Source organism: Micropterus salmoides, unplaced genomic scaffold (genome assembly GCF_014851395.1).
Source record: "Micropterus salmoides isolate LMB-PRFRI ecotype aquatic unplaced genomic scaffold, ASM1485139v1 Ms_hic_scaffold_7, whole genome shotgun sequence".
Lineage (NCBI taxonomy): Eukaryota > Metazoa > Chordata > Actinopteri > Centrarchiformes > Centrarchidae > Micropterus > Micropterus salmoides.
In genome coordinates, this window is record NW_024044459.1 from 26,887,655 (window position 1) to 26,903,785 (window position 16,131).

At 40.8% G+C, this 16,131-nt stretch overlaps 1 protein-coding gene across 2 annotated transcripts in view; it reads right to left on the reverse strand.

Moving 5' to 3' along the window:
- Positions 1-7,584, reverse strand: part of LOC119891772 (EGF-like repeat and discoidin I-like domain-containing protein 3) — a 118,407-nt gene extending 110,823 nt beyond the window's left edge. For both annotated transcript variants that reach the window (XM_038703630.1, XM_038703629.1), the window contains exon 1: positions 7,227-7,584. In XM_038703630.1, coding sequence (XP_038559558.1) covers positions 7,227-7,290 — 64 coding nt within the window. In that variant the 5' untranslated portion in view covers positions 7,291-7,584. The remainder of the gene's footprint in view (positions 1-7,226) is intronic.
- Positions 7,585-16,131: the final 8,547 nt, after the last annotated feature.

Here is a 16,131-nt window from a genome sequence, read left to right on the forward strand (position 1 = left end):
AAGCACCAGAATTGCTGCCTAGACTTTGTGTAATGACATTTCTGGGTTACCTCTCCGAGCTTCGAGCACACAAACCCGCATGACTGTGTGCGCACACACAGACACACACTCACACAGAGAGAAAAGAACACAGCAACATCAGTATGTGTATCTCAAATATAAGTTAAAACGCTGCAAACTACAGATCCGATGAGTCTGGGAATAAGATGAAATGCACACAAAAATCATCAAACAAGGCCTACTACAATTCATTAATTATAATTAGAACAACAGATGAATGAAAACATAATGGTTAAAGATGAAGGGCACCTGGCACAATAAAATTTTACATTTGAGCATTATTGTCAACCAACAGTTAATTTATAATCAACTCTGAAGAATGTGTGTTCTGTGGCATCATTTAATGTACATTAATGCAAAAGTAGAAAAAGGGTTAGTTACCTTTTTAACCCTGGTGTGTAGTCTGTTACACGGGGTTTCATGATTTAGTCATACTTAAATCATGAACCTCTAGAATAGAAATAAGTAGCCCACATCTCCTCAAGGCTTGTTGGAAGTAAGAACTTAAGCCACCTGCACCCATCTCATCTCAAATAAGTAGATTGGGCTTATTGAAATTGCAGTGGTGCTCCAGAGCCCAACAGAGAGACTCTATCAGACCAAGGCAAAGCTCATTGCTTTAACTTCTCAATCTTATTTTGACTAAAGCAGGCTTAACTTTAGTCTGCAGCCACATAAAGCATGCTTGTCCAATAAATACAAGCGCAAATGTTGCAAGCTTTGGGTTTATTTGAAGTCCCGCAACATTACAAAGTTAATATGAGACAGGATGGTCCATGCGCACCTGACAGTGCTATTAAACATAAAGCATTAATCTCACATTGTTAGAAAAGATGTAAAACTATATAAAGTCAAAGCGCACACTCAAACTCTTAACATAAAAGACATTTATATCATCACAAAGAGCATGCATTACATCGCAAAAAAGCGGATAAAACATACAATGGTCTATGCTCTGTTGATCCGTCCATGTACAAGCTTTAAACTCTGAAAACTGACATTTCAATTTTAATCTCACTGCCTTAAAGCTTTGGTCTCACAATAAAGCTCAAACTGCCTGAAACTGCTCACACCCCCTCAGATTTACAGCCTGCTGCAGTTCTACACTTAATCCTAATAATTTATTCTGTTTATTGATATGCTGTGGAAAGGTGTTCTCTTTCACTCACGGCCAACACTGATAGTGAATGGCTGATGTTGTTCTGACACCTCCCTGAGAAAAAGAGTGGGTCAAGAGAGCTCAGTATCCCCTTCAACTACAATGCAAGAATTTTGCTTGGCTCACATAAGGAATACAATCAAAACCCACCCTGATGCTTATCAGCTAGCAGCTCTGCATTCCTGCCTCCCAACTCTCTTCTCTACATGCACACATATACACACACGTGTACTTGCCATCTAGCAATATCTTAACACGCCGAATCACTTTTAGTGTGTAGACTTAAAAAAGCAAATGAGATTAATTTATACAGCAATTACATTGTCCTATTGGTGCAGACTGCAGGCTTTAAGTTAGGGTGCTTTTTATTTGCCGTGAACAGCTATTTAGCTAATATAGAATGTCTAAATTGGACCCTGGCTGGTTAAATTATAGATTGTTAGATAGATAGATTATGTATGTATAAGTTAATAAGAACAGAGAATGAAGAAACGTGCTTTCCCATTTTGAGGCTAAGGACCGCAGCTTTAGGAACAAGGTCGATTGAAAATTTGTTAGACAGTGTTTCTCAGATAAAGCGCTCTAATCTTATTCGAGTTGTGATTTAAAAGATGCACACCGTGTTTGATGATGCCAGGCTACTGTGTGGATGGCAGAGATGTCTAAACTAATGTTTTCTAATGCAATTAGCACAATGCATCCCGACCGCCTCAAGTGTTCTCTTTGAACAAAATAGAAGCTGTATAACACACTGCAATAAATATTATGAAGGTATTTCAGTGTTCACTTTAATTGTTTGTGTTTACATGTGAAATCACTGAGTCAAATGAGTATTTACCCTGGCCTCTATATTAAGCCACAGCATACACTGTGATGAATGTATATAATTAAATCACATACCAATATGGGGAAAAAGTTATAATAGTTGGAAAATAATTTGAGTCATATTCCCCAGGTGCAGCCACAAGCAAATGCATGAGAGTAAATAAAGAGGTGCTGTTCATCTTTTACACGGTCCTACCAGTTGAGTAACTGTGTGATGATTAGCTTTGACTTTGAGGTACCAAGATGAATTACAAACAACACTGTTCAATACCAAGTGTTTAAAACTTTATTTCAACACCACATAAAAGTCTTTTTTTTTGTCAAGACACATACCATTGCCTCTACAAATGATGCGCCTCCAGGATGTCTGTGTTAGATCTGCATTCAAACAGCCAATTCAACTCTTCCTCAGAAGTGTCAGCTCAACCTCAACATCCACTGACAGTGAGATTAGCTACTGTGCAGTAATACTGAACAGTGTGGTGTACTGTAAAATGTCCCTCCTGAGTATTGCGAGTTAAAAAAATTTTGTCTAAGCAACAGTTTAAGGCCAACTGTTCCGTAAAATTACATTATCTACTTCAGGGTGAATGTGTTCTATATGGATGGTGTAGGATGACTTTTCTTTTTATATTGTATTTCTGTTTATAACAGCGGAGTCAAGAAAGTGGTGAGCCTCCCCTAACTCGTGAACAATCCCAAACAATATGTTATGGTTGATACAGTACATGTGTTTCAAGCCAAGCCATTATATCATTTTATTATTTGAATTTTTTTGGGGGGGGAGACACAGACACACGCACAAATTGAGTCATTAATCGTGACCCAGTGGGATTACTTAGAACCAGCATGTGGTCTCATGAATGCTCAAACTATGAAAGGATGGGCTGATGCATGTTCTTAGCCGAAAAAGTGAAGTACACTCAACATGAAATGACACTACAAACGAAACGTTCATATAATCTCTTTACTGGTCCAGAAGCCCTTTTTTTCCACTTCCTGGCACATGGTCTGAATTTTGACACTGGCATTAACAGAATGCTAAGAAGATCATTGCTTAAGCCAGCTGTCATTATGTTGCATGGTGCTTTTAGTTACCGTTAGACTTTTAACGTGTCTGGGAAAATTCTGAATCATTGTTTCCACAGTTTTGTGAATGGAAACATTGAGGCACGGATTTAAGGATTTGAGGGGGAAAAAACAGGCAATGTCTGAATGAAAAGAGGCTATTGTTACAGCTGATAAGTCTTTTGTATTTCTCTTTGGTCTGTGTGGTGTGTTTAAACACTGTGCCTTTTTTTTTACTCTCCGATGTACATGTGCAGATGATGATAAGCCTGAAGTCACCTTGAAAATCTAGAACTGGGCCTAAGGCACTGGTACGTCACCAACACCAATATTTTAGTTGAGTGAGACCACTTACCAGTCAGGTGATTTCTCAGTTACAAGGGAGAAGATTGGATACAAAAACATAACAAAACAACAGTGACATAGTTGTTTTGTTTCTGTCTGAAAGCTTATGAGGGTGTTGTGGCTCAAACATATTATTTTTACTGTGCTGCCCATCCTCATGTCAGGGCCTTATTAAAGCTCTTTGGTAAGCACTTCCCCACGGTGTGTCCTTGCAACCTCTATAACCGCCCTTCTAGTGCCTTCCCAATAAGTCAAGCATGAAATGTAGTCAGGACAACAGAGGCCAGAATACAGCAAAGACAAATAGTACTGTATCCATTAACTTGTCAGCATAGGAGACAAATGAACTCGCCATCAATTATTAATGGGATTAAGGAACATCTGCAATGACAACCAATAGCCCAATCAAGTTCAGCAAACAGAAGACAGATAAAGACTGGCCAATGTCGCTATAGCAGCAGGAGACAGCTTTGTGGAAAGAATAATCCCTGTGTTTTGACATTCAGTGATGACATTTCTTTATGTGAGGGTTGTCGTTCAATGAGATGCTTTGATTCCTTTGGTTATCATGGCTGCCGATCTGACAGAGGTCTGACCTCCCTCAACTGATTGAAGACCGTGCCATTTAAAAACCAGAGTGAAGAGAGCTGTAGAGGCAGGTTGCAAGTCCTCATTAATAAACGTCACCTGTACATCAACCATAACCTTCAGTGGCCGGTAAATGTAATAAGCTTTAGACCGCTGTCATCTGCATGCATTTAAGGAGAAAATCCTCCGTATCCGCAACTGTTCTGCAAACACAAGCTCTATATCAAATCTAAACAGGGATAACCAATTGACTTAAATTATTTCACTTAAAGGAAAGCCAATTCATTTTGTCATGTATATTGTCTCTAAGGGCTTTTGTAGAAAAGGCAATTATTTTCATTATTGATTAATCTGCGGATAATTTTTCTTGAACGTCAGAAAACAGTGAAAGGTGCCCACTATGCTTTCCCAAGCCGTAATATAATATATTCAAAGTGTTTGTTCTATTTGACAAACAGTCCAAAAGCCAAAAATATTCAGCTTACAATCAGCTGTGACACAGAAATAGCAAATCATCACATTTGAGAGGCTTTACCCAGCTAATATTTGGAATTTTTATTTAAAAAATGACAAAAAAAAAAATTTAAATATCAAAATGGTTGTTCACAAATTTTGTGTCATTTGACTAATTAAATTATCAACTAATCACGGCAGCTCTAGCAAATGCTGTACTGATGCAGCCACTTGTTTACAAATCTGAGGTCTGCCATGATCAATGCATCAAATAACTCATGACAATTAAAGCCCACTGTGTGCATATGCTGCAGTAAACCGATGTGTCAGAGCACAATGTGAGTGAATTAGTCTGTGCTGCGTCTTTGATGTTCTATGGCTCCACGATAACCCAAGCAGTATATAGTTACATCCAGCCAACATTTCCATCCCCCTCATTTCCATCCAGGTCTATTGTTTATCCAAATGAGCCAGATGCCGTCCCTGCTAGCAAGGAAGTAGCCTTCTGTCAGTCTTTCTCTCAAGTTTTAAACTGACAAATCTACAGTCTGTGAGCATGATGAGCAACTAATCAAGCCAAATCTAAACCCACAACCACTTTAGAAATCGCCTTTCCACATCGGCGTATTGTGTTTGACAAAATTCTTCACATGTGTTAAGCAGGTGAAATATTTGAGCGAAATGAACAGTGACCAACAATACTAACACAAATCTTGATTCACCAATAGCCAGGCAATCACATCGCCCCTCCAGGAGGCTGTCCATTTGCCTAAAAGGCTCTAATTGCACAGCTATTATGACAAGAATGAGACTAAAATTAAGATGCATAAAATTAATTAAAACTGACTCTCTAAACAAGCACAAAAGCATCTTACATTTCCATACAGAGGGCCCACTGGTGCAGTGATGTGCTTTGTCCAGGCGGACAGGCAGAATCCCAAACAATGTGTGAGAGTCAGCACCAGTAACCAACCAGAGGAAGTGATGTATTGCACACTGGCTTGGAACAATGCTGCCTGTTTCACCTGAAGGTGAATGTTTCTACCTCATCAATGTTTTTCAGTGGACAGAGGTGCCCGGTGACATCCTCAATAGAGTGTTTGTTAGCAGGTGTCTTCAGAGACAGACTGCAACCTTTGAGCAACAGGAAAAGGTAACTATAATGTATCTTTTGTGCAATAGAAAAAGAGATTTCTAATCATCACATTGCACTCTTTCTTTGTGACAGGGAGTTTGAAAACAGTTGGACCTTTGGAGCCATTTTCAGTCTGACCCTGGGATGTTTGCCTGAGCAGTTATGTCGCCAAAATAGCTACCAGGGTGACCATTATGGCTATAAGGATGCTCACACACAGATCAAATACTGTGAACACCCTCCATCCACCTCCTTCTCTTCCTCAATTCAGCTCCTCGCTGTGGATGAGGTTACAGTTGTACTCAGTTTGGAAACAGATAGATAAAACTCCCTTTACTATATACAAAACAAATTTAACTGGGGTATGTTTAATTGCGGGACAAGTTCAGGATGTATTTTTAACTCGCTGAGCCTTGAAACAAGTAGACCCACGGCACCACAGCTCCCCGCTTTTCCTCTGCATTCATTATGCCAGCCTACCGGGGAGCATTACATCTTGTAACGGCTGACTCTGAGTTGACACCGTGAGGCTTAAGTAGCCTTAGAAACTCTGCTTTAGGCACTCTCCTGGTGAAGAGACTGAGGTCTGTCTGACATGTGTGACTCCCGAGGCAACCATATTGCTAAATGAAAAGAGACAGGAAGGATGGCATGACCCACTTCTATAAGGGCTATACTGCTTTCTTTACACAAATCCCGCAGGTACCGTTCAGCAGGCGAAAGCTTAAATATTCCCATCACCACGAAACTGGAGGGACAAAAGGAGGAGGTGTGTGCATGTGAAATGAATGCTGGTCCAGTGGGTCAGGTGATTCTATAAGCTTTCAACAACCTCCTCTTAACATAGGGCAGTCTGACAGTTTTTTGGTAACACTCTACATTAGACTTGCAATGCACAATTGACCTTCTCCAGGTGTCATCCTTGTCAATAATGGTGCTGCCATGCCACTAATACATGAGGCTCTCTAGCATATCTCCACTAAGTGATTGCATCTAGGTCTGTCCAAAGCATCAAAGAAATATTTCCATTTACTTAATTCAGTGCCTATATGTGTTTTTTTTTGGGGGGGGGGTGGAAGAATCACAGAGGAGTGAAGCAAACAGCTGAAGATTATCATTGTGAGGGCGCACAAAATACTGAAGCAGTGCACATTTCTACCTTAAATGTGCGCGCCTGATGTACGGACTGATACGGCCCCTTATCACTGAGATATTAGGCACGGATATAATAAAATGAATTAGGCTATCTGTTTCATCGACCCAAACAAGTGCCCTTTAAACACAAGTAAACCAACTAACGAGTGGTGCACAGATTACAAGAGGTAGTTTTCTATTGCCAAACCGTGCCGATAGGCAGCTCGTACTAATTCCGCAAACAATACAGTGTCTCCATAGACTCACATTCCATTTCGCTCAGCTATTCTTGTGCCCACCGCCGCCCCCCTTTTTTAAATGATCAAGTCACTGTCAATATGTAAATTTGCTCCGATCGCTATTGACCGCTTTGTGGTAGCCTACTCCCACGCGGAAGGGACAGCCGTGTGAAATGTTTTGACAACGATAATAACAGCTAGACACTTTTTTTCCGCTCACCTTTGGCATGCTGCGGGACAGCGGCGCTCAAACACAGGGCGATGGAAAGGAGTAGCGGTCCCATCCTCTCTCACAATAAACAGGTCTGACTTCCAAGGTTACGGAGATGGGGTTAAAAAAAAAATCACGGAGCAACAGCCAAAAGTTCTCTCGCTATGTAGAATTGCCCTGGGAGATGTCTTTATATGTCCTCTCAGGTAAAGTCCTCCTCCGCGATAAAGTCGGAGACACACTCGCCCCCTGGATTTGTTGGTGAACTGAGCCTGCCGGGTCCCCTTGCGCTGCTGCCTTCCCCGCTCCTACCGCAGTGGTGCGATGTAGTGGAGAGAGCGACGTGTGCGCTCAATGCTCCCGGACAACTTCCGTCAAGCCACCCTGAGGTAGGGAAGTCACCACTTCCGGTTCAGACTTCCAAATTAAAACCAGGCGATTAATACATTTTAATCCCAAATAATGCTGAATTTGATTTATTGCAAAATAGTTCCTAATATCCTTTACATTAATTGCAATGCTTAAGAAGGATTGTGCAAGACAATGTTTCACTCAAAAGCCTGTTCAATGCATTTCATTTTTAATGACGCCTATTAAGTTGAAGAAGTCGCACTCCATATTTTTCTTTTTGTAAAGCAAAAAAAAAGGCAAATTAAGTTTTTGTTTTGAAGGTATAATCATCTAACATCCTGGCTAGGCTGTGAACATTGACGCAGCTTCAAGGATAGTCCATCTGGCTCACCGGACGATGTGCGCTTCACGATTGTGACAGTAAAAACCGACTGGGGCGCTGTCTCGCTAATGGTGACAACTAGACAACTCTTCCTCTTCTCTCCTCCTCCTCCTGGAGCACTTCGACAAGCCTGACGGGTTGGGAATTTTAAACTGTGTATAATCAGGCTCTTCAATCTTTCCTTAACCTATTTTTATCAGTCTCTATGGCCCAAGAAAGATGTTACCTTAATAAAGTGTGCTGCTCATCACAAGTTACTTGTTAACAACACTTAAAATATATTTCTTTGCGTGCTGTAGGCATCCTGTATTTTAATGCATTAGAACATTAAATATCCCTTGTTTACTTATCTCCATATTGTCTAAACAGTGTAAGAGTGGTGGTATGTGATGGTCGCTGAAACACACACAACATGCAAGTGACTTTGATTTCAAGGATATTAAGGTGAAGTGTGTGTCCATACTGCAACATGACTCCATGAATGACATTGGCACCAGTGCAGACATTTCCATGGCCTAGCCCTTGCTTTTCCAGTTGAAAAGTCACTTCAGCTACTTAGAGAAATGAAACATGATCTGGTGAGCTTACTGAAAGGCTGACCTTAATGACCAGCTTGGGATTTCATCCATCCATCCATTCAAGACACCACTGACAAGGCACTGATGAAACTAGAATGTTAACTGCTGTAGGTATCTCACTGAGCTGTGGCATTTTCAAAATTCGATTATTTCCACAAGGGTGGCACCACACTGATTGTTCATGTGCCATGTGTGATATTTCAGCCCCCACTGATTGGATTTTGATGAAACTCGGGTTTAAATGAATCTGACAAATGCACTTTGGCAATTTCTAATTTGCACTGATTAACCCATGGTGGGGACTATAACTACAAGCCAAATCAAATGCTATGTTTTGCTATGTATTTTTTTTTACATTTTTTGCAAAACGTTTAGATGTTGGTTTGAGCAATGGTCTCCTGTTGCAAGGACTTGCAATTCTGGATATGATATTCTCCTCAGGTGACATTTACTGTAGGTCAGTTATTGGCCTTCCGGGAGAATGCATTATTTTTAAGGGACATCATGCATCCTGTTTAGTATCATACTTGTGAACTCAGTTTCTGTTTCCACAAGTTTCCATGAGCATGCTCCACAACTGAAGAAAGAGCAGGGCAAGGCTCAGACTTTAATCCAATGACATTATCCAACATCCCATAGTTATCAATTTGACCTTGAGGTGTTTCGGAGCTCCTCATCATGAATCATGAAAGATATCAAGTGTCTTATGGTTTAATGTAGATAGAGACCCATAACGGTATGCACTTGGTCAAGACCTATAAATCATCAGCAGCACCCACAGTAAAGTCCGCTATCATCTTAATGAGACGCCGCCCTCTATTCCTATGTTCAGAGCATTGTTTCGAGTTTCCAGGCTCTATCTCCATAGCAGACCACTCTTAGTGGAAAATGTGATTTATTTAAAACATATGAGAAAATAAGAAAACAACTGTGTCCTGAAATGTCTTACATAGCATTGGTTACAAGTTATAACTGAGGATAACATACTAGACCTGCATATCAAGACATCAATAAAATGGTGTTGTTTTTAGGGCTTCCCTAATAGTCGACTAAACCGTTTAGAAACTAAAGTGTTAGTTGACCAGATTTTCATTGGTCAGTTATATCAGGTGATTTTTGCTGATCATGGATGTATTAACGCTTAAAGATGTATTATTATACATCCATAGCACTGCTGCTAACTATAGGCTGCCATTAGCTAGTTAGCTCAGTTAGCGTAGCCTATAAGCTGAGTCCGCCTGGACTGGGAGCTCGGAACACCAGGGAAGTGTTGGTGTTTGTTAACACCACTAGCACAGGGGCTTTAGACCGCCGGGAGGAAGAGGTTTACAGGCCCTGAAGCAAGAGACTTAGCGGGGAATGCTGCCAGGGAGCAGCACCTGGGTGCGCAACAGAACAGGACCCTACCAGTCAACACGGACAGGGACTGAACATGTCCCCGGAGACAGATGGAAGCCCGCATGACGACAGGGAATACAGTACATAAGTGATTTACAGTGTGTTGAACGACAAGACTTGTTAGATGGCATACTGTGCTGAAAGTTCAGTCTCCTTGCAGGTTGTTGCGACGCATTCAGAATCATTAATGGTTGTCATTAACAGGTGGCTCACATCATGCCCCTTGTAAAATGTATATTTTAAAAAGGTTCATTATTACGGTTTTGTTTTTCTCTGTAATGTAGCACGATGTTGACAATGTTACTATTAACATTATTTCTCAACCCTGGAACCTCCAATGCCCCGAAAAATATATATTATATAAACATATTTTAATGAATAAAATTAATATCATAAATGTGAGATGACTAGTCGACTAATGGCTTGAACTACAACTAGTTGGATTAAAAATTTACTATTTAAATAAGATAAACATTATTCATTTTCTTTTCATTTGTCTAGCTAGTGTGCATTTACTGTCATAAAACAGACACAACTACCCATTAGGCTTCCGTTTCATCTGTGCCAGAGAGAGAGAAAATCAAACAACAGATGATCAGAGGGTGTTCGGTCACCGGCACAGAGGCTTGCTGGTAAATCTGTACAGTAAGTACAGACTCCTTGACCTCCTCCCAGTCTCTGCTGCCAGCCTACACACTGAACACAACCCCTACAACTGTATTCTGTAAATCCTCCAGACTAGTGTATCTAAACCTCACACCACAGCCAGTCTTCCTTCGAACTCAACTCTTCTCGTCTCCTTTGCCCTTGTTTTTCCCTTGGCGTGTCGAGAGCCTGAGCTCAGACCAGTGAATCCTCTTCAGCTCACATCCATCCTCATTTAGGCCATGGGGACCCATTTAGGATGAGCAACGGGCTGGAAAACACAGTGACCTTCTCATATCTGACTCATTTACTGCTGTTTTTATTTCAGCCACTAAAAAACGGGCACCATGTTTTTACTTCAAGCAGAAGTTGGAGAGGAGTGGCCACTATTCCTCTTCCAGCAATAATATGCACCTCAAAGGGCAGAAAGATTTTATCCTTTCATCCAAATGAACGGGGGGGGGGGTCAGCACCTTTAGGATGCAGAAATAATCTCAAATTGAAACTTAATGGTTGAAGACTCCAGGAATTCAGGCTGAGAATGTACCATTGGCATGAGGCTTTATTATCTATCGTACCCTCAGCATTTTCATAACCACAATTTTAATGAGGTTAACCTCTTTAAAACAGTGGATAAGGGATAACCACTTTTTTTTCCTTTCTTGTCTGTCTGTGTTTCTATCAGTAAGCTCCCTCTCCTTTCCCATTCCCTTTGTCTCTCACAGTGGGAGAAGAAGTTTTTCATATCCACCCGCTCCCTCTCTCATCCACCATGTCTCCGGGTTCTCGTGCTTTCCCTCCCAATCAGACTGCTTGAGTCGTGTTCAAGGCCTCCCTCATTCTCTCTGCACTCGCCACAAAGACAGTCTAACAAAGGCCTAAGGCAGAGAAAGTAAAGGGAAAGAGGTGGTGGTGGTGGTTAGAAGGGTGGTGGTGGTGGTGGGTGGTGAGGGGAGGCACAGAGCAGGATGGAAACAGTGAGATAGTAAATGAGATGGGTGAAGAAAGTGGGAGAGACAGAGAGAGCGAGGGGCAGATTGAGACTGTAAGGAAGGCAAGCAACACTAAATGATATGCTCTTGGAGAAGAGACAGTGAATTAATTCCAAAGAGAATATTGCATTGTGTCTTCTTTTTCACTTCCTCTTTCAGCAATGAGACACAGAGCGGAGTTATGTGTTCCCCCAGCAGGCTTCTGTATTTCTCTCTTTTCTCAGACCCAGGCTGTTGATACCACTAGCATCGGCTTATTCTTATATACCCCCCCCCCCGTCCCCACACACACACACACACACACACACACACACACACACACACACACACACACACACACACTTTGTCGTTCTGCTTATTATTACAATACTTTTTCTGCAGTGTATACACTGAGTGCGAACATTACAAATGCACTGAAAATGAGATTTTGATTGTGCTATGATTGTGATGTTCAAAATAAAACGACTTTGAGCGTTTGGGCATGTTGTGATTGAAAATCAAGACAAACTCCACAACCGCTATAATAGCACTGGATATTTCGTATCTAAATAATAAAACAACAAGAAGAAAAAACAGCTGTCAAGGTATTGTATTCACATCAAAAGTATTCCTATTTTTTTTTGTACTTTTACTATGTCCCATCCATTGATTTTCTTTTTTAGTTTTCTAGAGCGACTAAACCATGATTGCCTCACAAGGAAAATTTTCCATAACTCACCCCCACTGTGTGACCATAATAACGATGATCTGCCACTGTGCACCCCATCCCATCTGTTTCCACTACGAGCACGTCCAAGGCAACAATCTGGTGGTTGCCTAAAACACTGGCCTGAGCCCCCACATCCAGAAACCTGCATTTCTTATTTATGCTACAGTTGGAGAATTATAATATTTGGCTGGGTTTGCTGAGTAGTCAGCTCCGCTCCGCTGACGTTCCACTCTACAGCATTTTTGTCAGTTTGTGCTGAATGCATAATAGAGTGATACATATGAGGCTCAACTGAATGAATGACATGAGCTTTCACACGATTCTAAACGTTTCTTCTCATAGCTTATTACCATTGTTTAATTAGCCAGGAATGTAGCCTTTGTGTCATATTCAGTACTTAATGAGTGTGCAAGTAATCCTACATACATCTGCAGCAGTTGCACACTTCCACTCTTTCTAAGTCTTTAATTCAGTACAGCATCAGTCAGTGTCAAAAATAAAGGAAAATAATTTCATTTGAGACAGGCACCACTGTAATAGCTGAAGACACAAATAATCACGCAAATTTTGAATGCAAAAACAAACTTTTCAAACCAACAATCCAATATTCTAAGTCTAGCTCAGCAAGGCTCCTTTTAACTTAATTTTACAGATTCTTCAAATCAAGAGTGCTTAGCAGGGTGCTATTTAAACAGACTCATGGTTCTCGCTGGGTTTTATGCAGCTTTTAATTACAGACCGCTTTGTTTATTCAGATTTTCAGGATTTAGTTTTGATTATAGTTTATTTAAAGGTATTCCTTAAAGTCTTGACACATTTAAATTGTGTTCATGTTACATAACTGCTGAGATCAAGGATAGAGTTTCACCAGCCAGCAAGTTAAAGACTTAACTTAGCTTTTCTTCTCAGATTGAGCAAATATTTTCTTCAGTGGCTGAGGCTTTGGGACTAAAGAACAATTTATAGATATGGCACTCAACCCTTTACTGTGGTCTTAACTTCAAAGCCTGTGTACGCACACGTTGCAGTTATGACAAACAGAACTGCAACGACTCATACTTTCGATACAAAACAGGCAAAAGTAAAACTACAAATGTACCGTTATGCTGAGGACTGGTCCTTTAAGTGTGCAAGTCTGATCTTCTTCCCAAAGACCTCTGCAACTCATTTTCACACCACAATGCCACATATCAAAAAAGGCAAATGGCTTGGAAGGACTATATTTCTTGTGCAAAGATCAATAGGCTGTTCACCTGCAGGATTTTAATGATGTGAGTTATGAGGAAGTCCTGCCACCCTCCTCCTCCTCCACCACCCTGATCATCAAATACTTGAGTAAACACATCATGACAACATTCTTCCCTCCTGTCGCTCATCTGCAGTCGTTAACCATTAGTACCAGCAAAATGTCAACAGAAAGGTGGGCCAAGATTAGTATTTACTGATTAAAAGGGTTACCCTGTTTTGTAGGGATCTTGAGTGAACTGAGTTAATTACAACTGGTTTGGTTTGATTTGATAAGCAGCTCAATCAATCAACTTCTCCATTGCTGGCAGGTTAATCAAATAAACAGCCATAGTACACTGGAGGTATTTGGCACTACTCTGCATTGCATCTTTTGAGATGTAAACATGGGGGGGGGGGGTTACTTATTAGTGAGCTTGTAAATGGCGTTACCGTACGTTCTGTTATGAAACAGGAAGACAAATGTAGGTATTCCTGATGAGTATCTTTCCTGACAAGAGTGATTAAAGGCAATCTTTTTTTGTGTGTCAGCAGTGATAATAAATCTTGTGTGAAGTGTTCATTTCAGCAGTAAGCAGTATCAGCTGGCCCTTGTCGGCCCCCCTGCTCTACCGCTCAGTCTAGATAAACCTCTTAAAATCTATTCAGCCAAAACTAAAAATATCTGGAGGAAGCTTGAGTCACAAAGAACATGGGCTTTGGATGTAAGATTCCAAGAGGTTTGCCATAAAGTCCATGTCTGAAGGACATAGACACATGGGTGGCCCACTCTTCTTTGAAGGGTGAGAGCATATTTTTAGCCTAAGCAATATCATCAATCAAGGGAATCACTGGTCTGTGCCACAACTGCCTGAAAATAAATTGTATCAGTGGTAATATCTGCTGGATAATGGTAAAGGGTTTCAGGTAAGAAGACATCATGCTTCAGTGAACTGCTTATAAAACCATTTACTGAGGCTACTTAAGGCCTCTGTTCCAGTGGAACCACAGAAAGTATTTGCTTTCACACCCAGAGGGGTCTCAAAAATAGCCGCGATATAGTGTGCAAATTAGTTAGCTTAAAGATGCTGGTAGGCGGATTTTGTTCCCTTTGTACTGAGCCAGTTGTTTCCCTGTTGCCGGTACTTATGCTAAGCTAAATATCTGGCTTGCTGGTGGGATCTTTGTGTTTAGTGTACAGACACAAGAGTGGTATCAATCTTCTCCTCTAATTCCTAAAATCTAATCTGACCTTATTTTATCAGGTTAGTGAGCACCACGTTTGACTGATATTCAGCTACTGAAAGGGCTTATTCATACTTACATACCAACAGCACTGAAAACACATTGTAGTTAGATATAATGAGCTAGTTGCACAGTGGCTCTTGTCTGCTGAAAATAAAAACAATACATGGGTTTAGACTGTGTGGAACTTAAGTCCTTCATATCAAATTATATTTTAAACCTTTGACTCACAGTATGAGCAAATGTTTCTCTGTCTCTGAGCACTCATGAAACAGTTTTCCCCCCACAGCCCAAGCACAGTGATGATGATACATCTCAAGCCAAAGCACATGCAGCCACTCTGGCAGCGGAAAAGGAGGAGATGAAAGAGAGAAACAAGAGGTGACACTTCAAGCTTCATCAAGCTTCCATTTATAGAGTAAACAGTACTGCAGTGTTTACTTACTCACATGTGTGAAAAACGTAAGTTGAATTATTAAACAACTTGAGGAAGGTGGTGAAAAACTGCAATGATGGCACAGAAGTCACAGATTACTATATGTCAGTTCAGTTGTTTTTATTGTATTTTATTCAGTTACTTGCAGGAGGATGTTCAGATGAAGCATTTGAGCAGCTCCAACATGAATGTACACAGCAAACTATGTTATTGAATGACAAGGAGTATATGTAATAGGTCAAAAACTTACAAACAAAGCTGTAATGATGGGTGTCTTGAAAAATTAAACACACAGGACTAAGAAAAAGAAAGGGGACAAGAACGATCCAAGGTTATTTTCTCTTTTGACGTGAATCCCAAACTAAGGTCCTCATTTATAATGGAAAGAAGCATCAGGCTATATTCAACTATCCTATGCCATTGGTATTAGCATGCTACAGAGACATTCCTTTAACTGGTATTGATAGAGAACAGCTCCTGAAGACTTGCATGCAAATCTGCCTTTTCATGGCAGATACTTTTTAATCTTAGCCCAAAATTTAACACATTTGGTTGAAAAACTGAACGATTAAACCTGCAGAGTGCATAATGTCAGGCCATTGCATTTTTGATTGGCCTGACATTATGCACTCTGCAGGTTTATTCGTATAGACAGTGGGAAGGTAGATGTTAAAGATTAATCCCTGCATCACCATTGAGTGTCCTGGCAAAAACTATTAAATGATCAATAAGCTAAGCAACGCTAGGATGGCCGCAGACATGAAACTAACGGTGGTCCCTGCATTGCAATCAATATCGATCCTGCTTGTGGATACTGTCCCCCCCTGTCCCTATGGATTTTCCTCCATCACATGGCCTGACGCCGAACGCTGTAAGACGATAGCTGTCAAGGAATGTTTATGTCCATTCTCACCCAGCCAGGCATACAAAAGTAATGTTTATGCACACCCACCG